Below are 16,545 nucleotides of genomic sequence, written 5' to 3' on the forward strand. Positions count from 1 at the left end.
ATTCCCTCACGTGTTCCAACATTTCTACAGAATCCAACTTGATCTTCCCTGAGGTCGGCTTCTATCAGTTTTTCCATTCGTCTGTAAAGAATTCAAGTAGCAACAATAAAAGTATCTGAATATCAGACTAACTGACTGAAAACAGGAATCACAGCTTTTGGGGGAGGGCAATATTTTAGTTGGCAGGGAGATTAGAGACAAGTGCACTATTGTCAAGGTGGCAATGACATTCAATAAGAGTGTTTTTTCCACCCCCCACCCACACACCCCCGCCGGCCTGTTCCTGTTGTATAAATTATGTAGTATGAATAAATATATTTCGAGTTGAGTTCGTTTTTTCTGTTTTGACATTGCTGGAGCACAAATGGTCAATAGCTTTTGATAAATAACTAAATATAAAGTAAATAGGTTTCAGTGTTATTTCTTGAATCATAAGCAAACTGACTATTCTCAGCAAATCAACAAACTGAGCAGGAGAAAGATGGTTTCTGCACTTCCGTAATGAACTAATTGTGACTCTCAATATTGCTAACTGTTCAAACTTCATCGTGCTGCTGTGTCAACTTGAATCTATAAGGATGACTGACAACATGTGTATCTGAAAGCTTACTGCAAAGAGTACCATAGATTCATATGAATAACTTACACGTTGATAGACTGTATAACTGATTCATCTAAATGTGAAAGACTACAAATCTCTGCCAGACAGGAGTCAAACTAGTGAAGAAGCTTCTGTTAATATCTGCAGTTACTTAAATCCATAGGCCACACAGTAAGAACAATTTTATTTACAAATAAGGAAAATTTACAAATAAGGAAAAAAAGAAACTACTTTCATAAGTGTTAAAGAATTAGCAACTGAGAGAGGAGAGAGGAAAATACACATCTCCTTATTCACGTTGTTATTCTGAGGCAATGAAACTGACAAAAGCAATAGTGGGGATTATTTGGATGTGAAGATACCTAAAAGTCTGTACTAAAATGCTAGGAGGCAAATTGAATTTTGAAAAGAATGAGGGGTGGTGCCACCAAGTCCAGCCATGAAGAGTACTGGCTTGACGGTTTAAAAATGCTGGTACATTCATTTCAGCACACATTATGTTGCTAAAAGAAAGTTTGGTTCCAAATGTACCAACCTCTGAAATTAGGAAAATAACTGAAGGAGTCTGAAATATCGTACTGTCAGTAGCAATGGTGGTGGTGGTGGTGGTTGTTGTTGTCATCAGTCTGCAGACTTGTTTGATGCAGATCTCCACAGTAATCTACTCTGTGCAAGCCTCCTCATTTCTAAATAATTACTGCAATCTAAACCATCTGAACCTGCTTACTATAGGCAAGTCTTGGTCTCCTCATACAATACACCCCCCCCCCCCCCCTTACAGTCTTCCATTCCCATACTGAATATTCTTTGACAGCTCAGGATATGCCCACTTCTTTTGGTCAAGATGTGCCACAAATTTCTATTCTCTGCAATTTGATTCTATATCTCTCCATTAGTTACTAAATTTAACAGTGTAACTTTCAGCATTCTCCTGAAGCAGCAAAATTCAAAACTTCTATTCTCTTTATAAACAAACTGTTTATCATCCACAGTTCACTTCAGTATAAGGTTACGCTCCAGACAAATACTATGAGAAAAGACTTCTGGACACTAAAATTTATATTATTTGTTAACAAATTTCTCCTTTTTCAGAAATACTTTCCTTGTTGCTGCCAGCACACATTGTATATTCAGCCATCATTAGTTATTTTGCTACCCAAATAACAAAATTCACTGACTAAGTTTACTTTCTCATTTCTTAATCTAATTCCCTCAGCATCACCTAATTTAGTTTGACTACATTCCATTATCTTGTTTCACTTTAATTGGTGTCCTCCCTAAAATCTCTTTTCAAGCAACTATATATTCCATTCAACTGTTCTTGCAAATCATCTGCTGTGTCTGACAGAATTACAATGTCAGCAGCAAACCTCAAAGTTCTTATTTCTTCTCTCTGAACCTGCATTCCATTTCCATATTTCTTCATGGCTTCCTTTATTCCTTTCTCAACATACTGATTGAATTACATTGGGGATAGGCTACAACCCTGTCTCATTCCTTTCTCAACCATCACTTGCTTTCGTGACCCGCAGTTCTCAACAACTGTGATCTGATTTCTGTACAAATTGTAGATAAGCTTTTTCTCCCTGTATTTTATCCTTGTTATATTCCTCTCTAAAGTACTGGAGGGGACTACAAAATGCTGTTAAGGTCCTAGACCCAACGAAGGGAAACTCCTGATCTACACCTCCACGCAGTAGAGAGTGGGCAACGTCATTTCATGTGATGGCTAACGTAGACAGGGACCGAGGGATGATCGAGATAAGTCATCACCCCAGCATTTGCTGGACAGGGCATCCTCTTCCCCTGGAAATAAGAAATCATTCCCAAAGGCAGAAGAACCAGCTAATGGTCAACGACATAGGATGTGGAAGGCAACAGGAAACCACCACATTAAAGAACTACGGTTATCCCAAGCATCAGCAGTAAACCATGTCAGTATCTTCTGTAAAATTTTCTGGAAATAAAATAGTCCCCCAATCGGATCTCCAGGTGGGGGACTGCAAAAGATATAGACAACATGAAGGAAAAAAATCCCAATTTTAACATAGCCACTTGGAATGTGAGAACACTGCTTCAGTGTAGCAAGCTAGAAAATGTAAAACTTGAAATGGAACAACTGGAAATCGATATCCTAGGCATATCGGAGATGAGATGGCCCCAACCAGGTGATTTCAGGTCTGGAGAATACAGAGTCATTCACACTGGAACTGACCAAGATAGACCAGGCATGGGAGGAGTTGGAATAATTTTGAGGAAAACCTATTGCTCACGTGTCAAGGGATATGTGCAATATAGCTCTCGAACAACACTTAGTCAGACTTGAAACTAAACCAAAGGACACTGTGATAACACAAATATACATGCCAGTATCCAAAGAAGAAGATGTAGTCACTGACAAAATATATGAAGAAATAAGTAATGTGATGAGAAATGTTAAGGGAGATGAAAACCTGATTGCAATGGGGGACTGGAACGCGATTGTGGGTGAAGAACCGGAGGAAGGAATTTTTGGCAAATATGGACTTGGAAGAAGAAATGAAAGAGGAGATTGACTTGTCGAGTTCTGCTCGAGGAACCAATTAGTTGTTGCAAACACACTTTTCCAACATCATAAACAAAGAAGATACACATGGAAGGCCCCTGGAGACGCGAGGAGACAACAGATTGATTACATTCTAGTGAAAGCACATTTTAGGAACCAGATAAAAGATTGCAGGAGCTATCCATCTGCAGACATAGGCAGTGATCATAACCTGGTCCTAATGAAAAGTTCGCTGAGATTCAAACGTTGGAAGAAGCAGCCAGTAAAACTTAAATGGGAACTAGAACTATGCTGGAACAGCTCTTTCAGAGGAAGTAATAGGAAGAGAAGAGCAAGTAGATGAAGATGACAACAGAAATGGCATTCAGCAAGAAGAATTTGACAGAGCTCTAAAATAACCACAGGACAACAAAGCAACGGGTATTGATGACATCCCTGGAGAACTAATAAAGAATGCTGGTGACAGCATGAAAATGATGCTCCTTAAACTTATTAGGTCCATCTATAACACAGGAGAGATACCGACAGACTTCCAGAAATATATCATTGTTCCTATACCAAAGAAGGCAGCAGCTACAAAATGCAAACAGTACCAAACGCTAAGTCTAATATCACATGCATCAAAAATTCTCATAAAAACAGTTCTGAAGAGAAGGTGGAGGATATGCTGAGTGAAGATCAGTTTGGTTTCAGAAGGGAATTGAGAACAAGAGAGGCGATTCTGGCACTGAGACTCGTTATTGAAAAGCAATTATAGAAAAATAAACCAACTTATATTGCCTTTGTAGACATGGAAAAGGCATTTGATAACGTTATCTGGCAAGAGATGTTCAGAGTGCTGAGGAAAAATGGAATAAAGTACAAAGACATCCATGTGATAGTCAGTTTCTATAAGAATGAGGTGACAGTGATTAGGAACTGTCACCATGAACAAGAAGCAAATATTAGAAAAGGGGTAAGGCAAGGATGTGCTCTCTCTCTCCTCTTATATTCAATGCTTACATCCAGGAAGCTATAGACCAAGTTCGAGAAACTACTGAGGTGGGGATCAAAATTAAGGGGAGTCATACCGCCCTATCTCGACAATGTTAAATTGGCTATATAAATGCCCCAGTTTTCTCAGGTACTGTTGAGTATATAAATGTGGTGTATTTATCACATGTTATCCCATGTTTTGTGACTATTGCTCTACAATCACTTTAAAATAACAACTGGAAAAAATTTCTGATTTTTTCCCTAAACATATAATTTTTTGGTGTAAATTTTCACAATTTTTCTATTGGCAGCATCTATGTTTCCACTAATCATGTATGCTTCTATAACCTTGCCTTTCTCATCCAGCCAATCCTTCTTTCCTACTTTGGATTTCACATCAATTTCGTTTTTTTTTTTCAGACTTCTTTATTTCCTTTTTCCTTTTTGATTTTCTACCTTTTTACACTTTCTCCTTTTGTCAGTCAGATTTAATATGGTGCATGTTATCCAAGTATTTCTACTAAGCCTAGTCTTTTTGCCTATTTGATCCTCCGCTAATTCCTGTATCTTCTCTCAAAGCTATCCATTCATTTCCTATCATATTCCTTCTCCTTCTTCCAGAGTCGATTGTTGCAGTATGCTCCCTTGGAAACATTTAACCTGTATTTTGAGCAAAATTTGACATACAAATTTAAAATGTTATGCTGCATGAGTGAAGACAAGCCTTATTGCTTTGAAAGTTACTGTTAAAAAAGTACTGACTGGGAAACTTTTTGAACGGAATTTCTGTTTTAGAAAAATCAACAGTTCTTTCTTCCCGAAACGTCCTTTTTTCCTTATTTGGGCTGTATTTAAGCTTTCAACTAATCATCTTTCTGTTGAGAAGCACAATTTACCATCAGTGAACTAGTAATGACTCCAATTTAAGGTCTTTCTGGACATTCTACCTCTTTTCCCTCACAATCTGATGATTAAAAATGTGAAAATATTAATTTGACCTTTTGTGACACATACTTGACAACACTACAGATAGATCCAACCAGGTACTTAACACAGAAGTAGAACTGAAAATAGCTATTCGCACATTATGGAAAAAATTTAAATGCAGTCGAAATACAGTTGACTGGCTTTGTTTTTCGGTCACTGTAGCGCAGAGTGCACACACTATAAAGTGGGAATCAGCCACAACAGTAAGCAAACTAAAATTCTGAGTGTCATAAGGAGAAGAATGGTGCATGAAAACAAGCTCTGCCTCCCTCTCACACCCATCTTCTGTAAAAGTAGAACTGACATAATGTTACCAGGATTGCTGACAGCTTCTGGTGTAATGAGAGTCTTAATCGAAACCTGTGATGGACCAATGTTAAGTCTTTTCACTAATTTCAAAACAAGAAAAGAAAGCAACACACAGTGTACAGCATAAAGCATTTGGGAACAGCTACCACACAACTACCTGTTGAGGTTGGTGCAATACTGTAAACCATGGTAGTTCACACCTGACATCTAGCAGTGTCTGACACAACTACAGCTCAAAAAACCCATCACCTAAAACTGGCACACTAAAACTGTCCACATTATACATACGTCTGAGCTGTAGCAGACAAACAAGCATACGCTTTTTTTTGTTCTAAGATGATAGATCCCATAGGTGGGTACTACATTGAATTTCGCAACATGTATTTTATACAGGCCATTCAACTGCCCACAGGTGTCAAGGCACCTGAGCATCAAGTGCACTGATATATTGTTGTGTACATGCACTTTTCATTTCACAAACACTTTCTTACGCACATCATCTTTCCTCACTGGGCTTAACCAGGCGATGTGCAATACCAGTAATGGAAAATTGGTTACTTTTTTGATATTTACATGCAGAAAATAAAGCTCGTTCAAGCTACCTCAGGTAAAATAGTTCATCTGGATACAATTTGCTATGAACAGTCTCTATTACGTATGTTTTCATTTTGAGGCAAAAATAGCATTTATTGTGAAATGTGAATTTTTCAGGTCTCTACCAATAAATTATGAACTGAATCCACGGCTGCCTCTGGAAATCTGGTTCTGAAATCATTGTCTTACCATGTTTTGAAATCAACGTCTTACCATTATATACTGAAGAGTAAAAGAAATTGGTACAGCTCCCTAATATCGTGTAACCCCCCTTCCCCTCCCCCCTGAGTACACAGAAGTGCCACAACGTGGCATGACATGGACTCGACTAATGTCTGAAGTAGTGCTGTAGGGAACTGACACCGTGAATCTTGCAGGGTTGTCCATAAAGCTGTAAGAGAACGAGTGGGTGGAGATCTCTTCTGAACAGCACGTTACAAGGCATCCCAGATATACTCAATAATGTTCCTGTCTGGGGAGTTTGGTGGCCAGCGGAAGTGTTTAAATTCAGAATAGTGTTCCTAGATCCACTCTATAGCAATTCTGGATGTGTGGGGTGTTGCATTGTCCGGCTGGAATTGCCCAAGTCCATTGGAATGCACAATGGACATGAATGGATGGAGGTCATCAGGCAGAACGTTTACACGCGTGTCACCTGTCAGAGTCATATCTAGATGTATCAGGGGTCTCATATCACTCCAACTTCACATGCCCCACACCATTACATAGCCTCCAACAGCTTGAACAAACCCCTGCTAACATGTGGAGTCCACGGGTTCATGAGGCTGTCTCCATACCCATACATATCCATCCACTTGATACAATTTGAAACGAGACTTTTCTGATTACCGTATTTACTCGAATCTAAGCCGCACTTTTTTTCCGGTTTTTGTAAGCCAAAAAACCGCCTGCGGCTTAGAATCGAGTGCAAAGAAAGTGAAAGTTCTGGAAAATGTTGGTAGGTGCCGCCACAACTAACTTTTGCCATCGAATATATGTAGCGCTACACAGGCATGCTTTGCAGGCACAAAAATAAATACTGGCGCCAAAACCTCTGCGTCAGTAAATAAATTAAAAAAAGAAGTGGAAGACGAGCTTTTTTTCTCCGCCCCCAGTTTCGACCACTGCATTTTCATACATTATCCAAAGAAGTAAATACAAATTCCGTATTGTTCATCTTCAAATGTAGCAGTATTTCAATGTACTATGAAAATCGGACTGGCAAGACTGTTTGGGATGTTTGTCAATATGGCCAACTCTACATCCTGAATTTTTTCCTACCTGTGAGAAGAGATGGTTGCTAATAAGAACTTTTATGAATTGTGAATCACATGCAGTATTCTCTTCACCATAAGAATAATACGAATATAAACATTTCGCCATGTATTCTTTCGTGTTTGCTGCCATCTTATTTAAATCCTGTCTGCCTAATAAACTACGAAACTAGAGTGAGACAACAGCAAACGCAGAAAAATATACATATCAAGTCATGTTTATATTCATATTATTCTTATGCCTAATAGTGATACAGTCAGAAATGAAGCATGGCAATTGACTGGATTTTTAAATCTAAGATGACTAATTTCTGTGCAGAATGTAATGTACTAAAGAGGCACCTGCAAAGATTTTCAAACGGAGAAAAATTTTCGCTAAACTCTCGTTCAGAACATCTTCTATCATACGCAGTCTATTATTTGGCTCTTGTTGATCATTATCAAAAAAAGCAGCGGTGTAGGTAGCAACAAATAGCAGTCTCTTGCCACTGTTTCGCTAATGAGACGATTCCTCTCCTTTTTTTAATTGTAAGCGGCAGTAGCGTGCACAAAAGCAAGCCACTTATCAGATCAAAGAAAAATAAGCAATCAATTCAAACCAGACGAAGCACGTGAAAAAGGAAGGATACCCGTATAAATACAGATGGAGCGCCTGATGCATAGTAATGGCTACCTGGTAAAGCTTAACTGCTAAGCTTACGACTCAAACCAAACTACTGTGGCTGTATCGTAATTCATTCGACCTAAATTGTGTCTCATATTACAATGGACCAACTTTCTTTCAATTTGGAGGTGCGGCCTAAAACTTTTCTCTCCCCTTGAATGTCGAGTCTCAAATTTCTGGTGCGGCTTAGATTCGGGAAATTTTTTTTTCCCTTGATTTCGAGTCTCATTTTTCAGGTGCGGCTTAGATTCGAGTAAATACGGTAGACAATATGTTTCCAGTCATCAACAGTCCAGTGTTGGTGTTGATGGGTCCAAATGAAGTGTAAAGCTTTGTGTCATGCAGTCATCGAGGGTACAGGAATGGGCGTTCAACTCTGAAAGCCCATATCGATGATGTTTCATTGAATGGTTCGCACACTGACACTTGTTAATGGCCCAGCATTGAAATCTGCAGCAATTCCGGGAAGGATTGCAGTTCTATCACATTGAACAATTCTCTTCAGTTGTTACATTCTTGCAGGATCTTTTTCTGACGACAGTGATGCCAGAGATTTGATGTGTTACGGATTCCTGATATTCATGGTACACTTGTGAAATGGCCGTATGGGAAAATCCCAATTCATCGCTACCTCGGAAAAGCTGTGTCCCATCACTCGTGCGCCGACTATAACACCACATTCAAACTCACTTAAACCTTGACAAATTGTCACTGTAGCAGCAGTAGCTGATCTAACAACTGCGCCAGACACTTGTTGTCTTATACAGGCGATGCCGACTGCAACACCATGTTCTGCCTGTTAACATATCCCTGTATTTGAATAAGATGCCTATACCAGTTTCTTAAGTGCTTCAGTGTATAATTTATCTGTACCTTCAAGTGTCTTCAACTGTTTTCTATGACTACGACTCTCTTTTATGGTTTTTAAACCAAGTATTAGCAATGATTAAATTATAGGTTAGTGAGGCCATAATGCCACTTGATTGTGTCACCTCTATTATTAAATTAATATACATTAGCGGCCCCTGCCAGTACGCAGGACAAATGCTAAGGAGGAGGAGGGGGGGGGGGAGGAGGAGGAGGAGGAGGAGGAAGAAAAAGATTATATTAATATACATTATCAGACATGTTTATCAAATTAATAAGGGGTTGTGGATAGCCAATGACTAAAGTCTTTGAGTCTAAACTCTAATGAAGTATAAATTCTCAAAATTTACACTTTTTCTCTCACATGTTGATCTATTTAGGCAATGCTTACTATTACAACTAGTGCTCATCATCTTAAATTTGTTAGTAGTTTTTAGACTCAGTCATTTTTTAGAGGCAGAGAGACTAAGTGATACAATAGACCAACAAATAAATGAATAAATTACGATAAAATGAGTGTTTGTCTTCAAGTTACTTGCCCCTGGGAGAGAATGAAAATGACAGTCTTTTAAACAGATAATCACATCACATCATTACAAAACTAAATGGTATGACAGACTACAGTTTTTAAAGGAATATGAGAGGTTATATAAACTTTGCCATCTGCCTTGTCTGAAACGAAAACTATGTACATTATGTTAGATGAGGAGGTAACTGTTTAAAGTACACATTCTAATACATACATTCAAACACAACTTAGGTGCTTGTATGAACACAGTTTATAATATACAGAGCTACCACATCAGATGCACTGTCACTATACTTCCTTTATAGCTGTAGGCTTTGGGAAATGAAAGTGGGATAAAATGTCATACCATCATTGTAATGAAATACAGGCTTACTTGTAATTCAGCTAACTCTTTTTTATGGTCAACATTTCCTTCAGTTGCTTCTTGTTCTTGAATTGTCTCTTCATCATCCGTTGATTCTTTATCTGATTCAATAATGAATTCATCATCATCTGCTTTTTCAGAATCTGTCTCATCCTATAAAAGAAAACCAGATTAACGGTCCTGTCTTTGTGTAAGTGAAATACTTCTTATTTAAAAATTTAGGTCAAAGCAGAAGAAGTTTTTCAAAAGTGTTGAGTGGCTCATAACTACTAAATTTCTTATTACATGGTGAGAGGGATGGAGGAAGGGAAGGAAGAAGTGAAAAGGGAGGAAGGGGAAAGATTGGTTGGGATGAAGGAGTGGAGAAAGAGGCAGGAAGATGTCAAGAGGCAGGGAGGGAAGGAGGGAGGAAGGGAGAAGCTTCCAAGGTGAGAGCAGAATATTTAAAGTTTAAGTTAGTGTTGGGTAAAGTGCATGCTGATATGTTTCACAAAAGAGTACCATTAATTACAGTGAATTTAAGCAACACTAGACAATAAAACTCTCTTGAGCCTCAGCAACATTTACTACATTGGGAAAGCCTTAAAGGGTACAATACTCTTTCCGTCAGCTATCAAAAATGTTTTAAAGTCGCTCTAACAAAATCGTTGCACTTAGATATTTCATAATCAATTAAGTCCTAACAATTTTCATTGCACAGCATAATTACTCAATTTCCAAATCACACAGTTCCTTTGATATCACCACTCTCAAAATGAGATCGGCAGCATAACAAATATTCCATCTTGGGTAAAGATTTTCTAATGCTATATTTACATAGTGGGAGTTTGTTGTAAGCCAGCATTGTCTTTGGTACCCTGAATGTAGGTAGTAGGGAAATGATACTGTAATTGGACAAGTTGCTTCAAAAGCATATACTGCATTCCTATCAACCGTCTGGACAGAACATTTTTTGTCTTCTTAGAGACTGAGGCCACTGTCTACTTATTGATGTCCTGTGTTTCTCACAGTTCACAGTTCTTATCTTTCCATTTTCCTCTTAGCGTTTGATAAACATAAAACACTGGCAAGATACACACATTATAAAGTATCAAAATGGGGAATTCTACGGGGTGTCTCAAAAGAAAGTTTATATTTCTTGTATTAAAATAAAATTAGATTCAAATCTATCGACAAAATCTTTTATTTTTGAAATATACAGTTTAGGAATTTACTTCTTAAAAATAATGTCATTTAAATGCAATCCAGCATGCCTACGTCACTCATGTAAACGGTGAGCAAAATTTTGCATGACTGCTCAGCACGTAGACATGGGGGTGGCTGCCAACTTCACTATGGACATTTTCTTTCAAGTGCTCCAGAGAAGTCAGATTATTGACATACAGTTCAGATTTGACATATCATCATACGAAAACATCCTTGAGATTCAAATCTCGACTGTGTGAAGGCCAATTTATGTCATTCCTCCTGGAGATCAATTTGCCATGGAAAGTTTTATGAACTCGAAAAACAGATGCATTGGTCTTGTGTGCTGTGGCTCCATCTTGCTGAAACCATGTTCTTTCGTTATAACCAGGAAAGTTTTGCGATTCAGGCACCATCATTTAACATCAACATTGGCACACAATGCTCTGGATTCACTGTAACTGCACGACCTCTCTCATCCTCGTAAAAGTACAGGCCAATTATCCCTCAAGCCAATGTCGCAGCCCATAAATTAACTTTTCATGAATGAAGGGGTTTCTCATGCTTCTGTTTGGGATTTGCTGCACTCCAGTAGCAGCAATTTTGCATACTGATGTGACCGTTGAGGAGAAAATGTGTCCGTCTGTGAAGAAGACTTTTAAATGAAGGGCACTCAGCCACATCATTAACAAAATGCTGCCTATGTCTGGCATCCTGAGGACTTAATTCTTCCTCCAATTTAAGGTCTTTTTGCAGAATTCGATGCAGTGATGATCTAAGCACATTTAAAGAAGAAGTTGCACGCTTAAGAATCAAGAGGTTAGGACCGAAAAGAACACACCGATTTACACTCTCCAATGATTTGCCTGTTCTTTGTTACCTTGGTCACCTAGATTTTGTTTTGGTCACTGTTGAACCAGTCTCCTCAAATGTTTTGTTCCATTTCCAGATAAGGTAAACACTCAGAACATTATTTACGTTATGCAATCCACAATTACTGCAAAATTTCCTCCATGATATAGTCGCCGAATCACTGTTTTTGTAAAATTCTTGCACACATCATGTGTGGTCCACTCCCAAGAAGTGCTCCATATCAACTGAACTACTGAAGGTCAAGTAAGCAATGAATGTATCCCCCCCCACTCCACTCCAATTTGTTGCGCATGCACAAATAGCTCTTCAAACAAACTGAAACCCTGTATACGCAGTTTAAATTAAAGCATGTGGAACAGAAACAACAGAAGACAATGTATGCTGATAACTATGAAAGAAGTATACACAGACTGGTTGAATAATTTGTACCTGGTAGGCTTAAAAAGTTGTTATGCCTTATTTTCAACAGAATTTTGTGTATATGTAGCAATTCCACTACTCTTAGTTGCAACTTTTTACGTTATATTCCCACTGTCCAACTTCGTTCACAATCCTTAATTTCATATACTTCCACACTTTTTGTTATTACTGGACTGAAAGACAATAATCTCTCAGTACAATTAAACCACAATCTTCATTTTATCAGTATCACAATTGTACCTCCTTACATCAGGACTGCCTGCAAAATTGCATGTGTGCATAGCAAACTGCACGTGTGGACTATGTGCTGCATGTTTGAAGGTCAAGGCTCTAACTGTCTCAATTCTACTCAGTACATCTCGGATTCATTAGGTTCATTTTGGCTTTGTTTGGTCATTCTGAAAACTATTTTGTACAAACCAACATTTCATTTCACAGTGCGATGTGATACTGTTTCTCCCGCATTTGATGCGGGATTTTCAGTCATCACCACTTTAATCTATTACTTTTGTAGTGCTGTTTATCGCTAGCTATTTGCTTGTGGTATAAAGGAAGTTCAAGGGCCCAATGGCTGTTTCAATGGGACATACGCACAAATAGCAATAGTCTAGTGACTTACAAAAATGAATGGGAATCACAGTTCTTTTCTTAATATAAGGATGACAACTCTCAATGTCTGCTATGCAGTCGCACAATTGTTGGGTGCTCCCAATTTCCTAGAATGGCTTTACAACACCGTGCACAAAGAATTTAAAGATTTAGTTGGTGATGAAAGGGCAAAAAACTACAATGATCAATAGACCGTTTGTGCATGAATCATTAATTTCACATCAAGAAGCACTCTGTGCTAAATTTGGAAGCATGGAGCATGCAATGAAATAGGTAGCATGAATAGTAAATGTTCATGGATCATTACATTGCCAGTTTCAACAGTATTTTATGGAACTGAGCGAAGACTATGGAGACGACATATTTTGTTTTACAGTATGTTGGTTAAGTCAAGGGACATTCCTTGAACAATTTAAGACACACTATTGTTGAATTACTGATGTAAAAAGGGAAGCAGAAACCATAATCAGATGTGGAATGGACTGCTGAGCTCAAATTTTTAGTGGATTACATTGCACACTTGGACGTTCTCAGTTAGATACTGAAAAGTGAGAATTTTTTTTTTCCCCCACGGGAAAGTGTAAGCACTTAAAAAGAAAACACCTTGTGGAAGGGACAATTTCTGACAAAGACCACCACCCACATCCCTAAAATCCCTGGTGTTACAAGAAAATTTGGAATTTTGAAGAGTTCATTGCTAAATTGAATGTCTTACGGAAACAGTTTTCTAAAAATTTTCAGGACACTGCCCATCTAACTTCTATTTTTGAGCTGTTTTTGAGACCCTTTGCCATTTCATTTAGAAGTACCCCAGTGCAATTGCAACTACAAGCGACTAATCTGCAATGTACTTTCCATTTAAAAGACAGATTCTTTTACATTTAAATTATTCTTAGAAGTTTTATTCAAGGAGAATTTCCTCATTTCCATTGTGAGGCTGCAAATGTGATATCGATGTTTCAGTTAACATGTGTGTGAAAGGTTTCACTTTCGAATATTAAAGTAAATAATTCACGACTATGTGGCAACCAGAGTGATACAAAACAATGAAAGTGTCCATGTGCCGACCTTTTGTGACATATGAATTTTATTATACCTTCAACGAACTAAAAATTGTTAAATAATAATGGACATCTTTCTCATTTGTGACCTATATTGTTGAGAAATGTAGTCATTGCAGTGTTAGTAGAGTAATTGTACATAATTAAATCTGATTCTAGCTACCTTTGCTAGGGTGTGCTACAGAGACTGTGTTTTGCTTGTCTTTCTATACCTAAGATTAAGGTTTGTAAGAACTTTACAGAGAACAACACAATACACCCAACATCACTGATATAATGCAGTTGCAAATCAGCTTTATTTTTTTTAATTTTGAAGGTGTTGTCTCTCATAGCATTTCATAAAATAGTATAATACGAAACCACGTCCCACTGCAAGAAATTGCTTGACTGTACTGTCATCTAACACAATGCTTTAATACTTTCACACTTTCCCCATCATCGCCCTCAGACAGCTTGACGTGGTAGTGGGGGAAGTGTGCAGTCAGGTGAGAGGGGTCCATACACGTGCCTAGAGCTCCAAATGCATTCAGAGTTCTTAGCCATCCCTGCCTTACATCAAAGCATTTACTCAAGTGATGTGTGGTGTTAACCCTTTAGCTGCTATGAATTAACTCGTCATGTTCTGCCACTCCCCTTGTGTAGAGGATATTTTTAAACGCAGACATTGAGATTCCCTTAAGTGCTATTGATGTGTTTAATTGCCGACCCTATCACTGCTGTGGGTAAGTTATTTCCCTATCTCAGTGAACGAAAAAGTTTTGAGTATTTATTGTACAAGTAGTGTGCCTCACTGTGTGCTATCAGTTGCAAAAAACCTCATTTTGATATCTTGAATTGTTTATGAAACACGATGACTGTTATGATCCCACGATTCCCAGTGCGCAAAGAAGGAAATGGGCACATTGTGCATGACTGTCTGCCGGATATAAAAACAAATAATTCAATAAAAAAATGAGATATCATTCTGCTCTCAATTTTAAACAAAATTTCAATATCTTATCTACACTTCATACACAGTGTTTTTGCCTCTGCAAACTTTTTAAAATATTGTGTAATGATTTAATTAATTTGATGCAGCACAATATAAGTATGGCGAGTAATGAAAATAAATTCAATCGTTTATCGAGTAAAGATATCTCACTGTAAAATCTTCAAATGTTTCTTAAATTATTTCACAGCAGCTGAAATGCCACCCTCCAGCACATGTAGCACAACATTAGGCAAGCAGTAGACAACAAAGCCTCTCTCAACACAGAACACAGAGAGGGTTAATAAGAAGCAGCCTGAAATTTTAGTGTTTCCTTCCGACAATGTCATTATAAAGTTTTAAAACAAATTCTGCATCACCCACACACTTTTCCTATGTATATGCAAAAGCTGAGACATGTATTTTTGATTTATGTGTCTCTTCTCTCCTACTCTTATGCACTGGTTTAAAGGCAAGCTAAGGAAGGATTAGTATAACTTTGTGCAACAGCCAATAGCAGCTCCTTGTGACTTAACTGGGCAGAAAGAGTTGGTTTGAGATTATGTGGCTGCTACTTACTAACATTTTCATTTTTTCTCCTCCCTTTGTACCTCAATTTCCTAATACTTAGGCACAATGCTGTTTGCCTAAGTTTACAGCTCTCTTATATGTACACACAATTTATCCTTCTCTTCTTTTCTTAGTCCCTACTCCAATTCAACAATTAATTTGATTTCTGTGTGTCTAAAATGTCAGTGTTCCTTGTCAATATGAATATTCTCCATACACGTAACTGTGTCACTTGACTACAATCATATTCTGAATTCAGAGTCAAACTGAAAGCTGTAGAAAAATTTAAAGACAGTTAAAATTCAAAAGGACAATGCACCAGCCCCCACACTATCAAGTTAATTGACACTTGAGATCAAAGTAAAAAAGCACTGATTTTTTTTATCTCATGTCAAATTCTTTCTTGGATTATTTACAATATATTAATTTGGTTACCAAACATCTGATTTCATTTTTAAAAAACTTTATAAACTTTGAAGCATTTGCATGCATCAACTTCACAAAACTTTCAAATGCAGTGCCATAGTCAAACAGTAATGATTTAAATGCAAATGTATGAAAATTCCTACAGTGAGTAATAACATTTTAAATACAGAATAGGAACAGCCTTTGCTTTTCACAAGTAAAAAATTACGAACTTCACTGAATAACCAAGACAGAACTGACACTCCTTGTTCATATGAGATAGTAATTTAAAGAAATGTTATTGTGGTGAATGGATTTATCTTATGGTTAAAGTCAGGTGTCGTCATGTACCAGCTGAGGTGTCTGAAGTAGAGGAAAAACAAAGAGGAGGAAACCGAAAAAGTGACAATTTTTGTTAAATACTTATGCACTATGAAAAGATTACAGCAGAGATTTAATTTTACGAAAAACAGCTGGAACATTATAGAAGCCATCAAAATTCTAGCTAAAGAGTACCTTGTACAATACCACATTTACCCCACTGTAAGATGAGTCTTTTCCCTGAATACATCACTATAAAAATATAGGGTCATCTTGGAATTGCAGAAAAAGTAAACAAGGGGTCACTTCACATTTGCAAATGAAGCTTTGGTAGCTGCAGCCCCGCACAGGTATAATTTGATGATTTCAGAAGGGTGGGATGGAGTGTGGTGGCACCAGCTTAGCTGAATGTGGGAGGGTCGAGG

At 37.8% G+C, this 16,545-nt stretch overlaps 1 protein-coding gene across 3 annotated transcripts in view; it reads right to left on the bottom strand.

Annotated features, from left to right (window-relative positions):
* Positions 1-16,545, bottom strand: part of LOC126259706 (helicase domino) — a 444,931-nt gene that overhangs the window by 351,278 nt on the left and 77,108 nt on the right. For all 3 annotated transcript variants that reach the window (XM_049956690.1, XM_049956698.1, XM_049956682.1), the window contains exon 9: positions 9,719-9,862. In XM_049956690.1, coding sequence (XP_049812647.1) covers positions 9,719-9,862 — 144 coding nt within the window. The remainder of the gene's footprint in view (positions 1-9,718; positions 9,863-16,545) is intronic.

Source organism: Schistocerca nitens, chromosome 1 (genome assembly GCF_023898315.1).
Source record: "Schistocerca nitens isolate TAMUIC-IGC-003100 chromosome 1, iqSchNite1.1, whole genome shotgun sequence".
NCBI lineage: Eukaryota > Metazoa > Arthropoda > Insecta > Orthoptera > Acrididae > Schistocerca > Schistocerca nitens.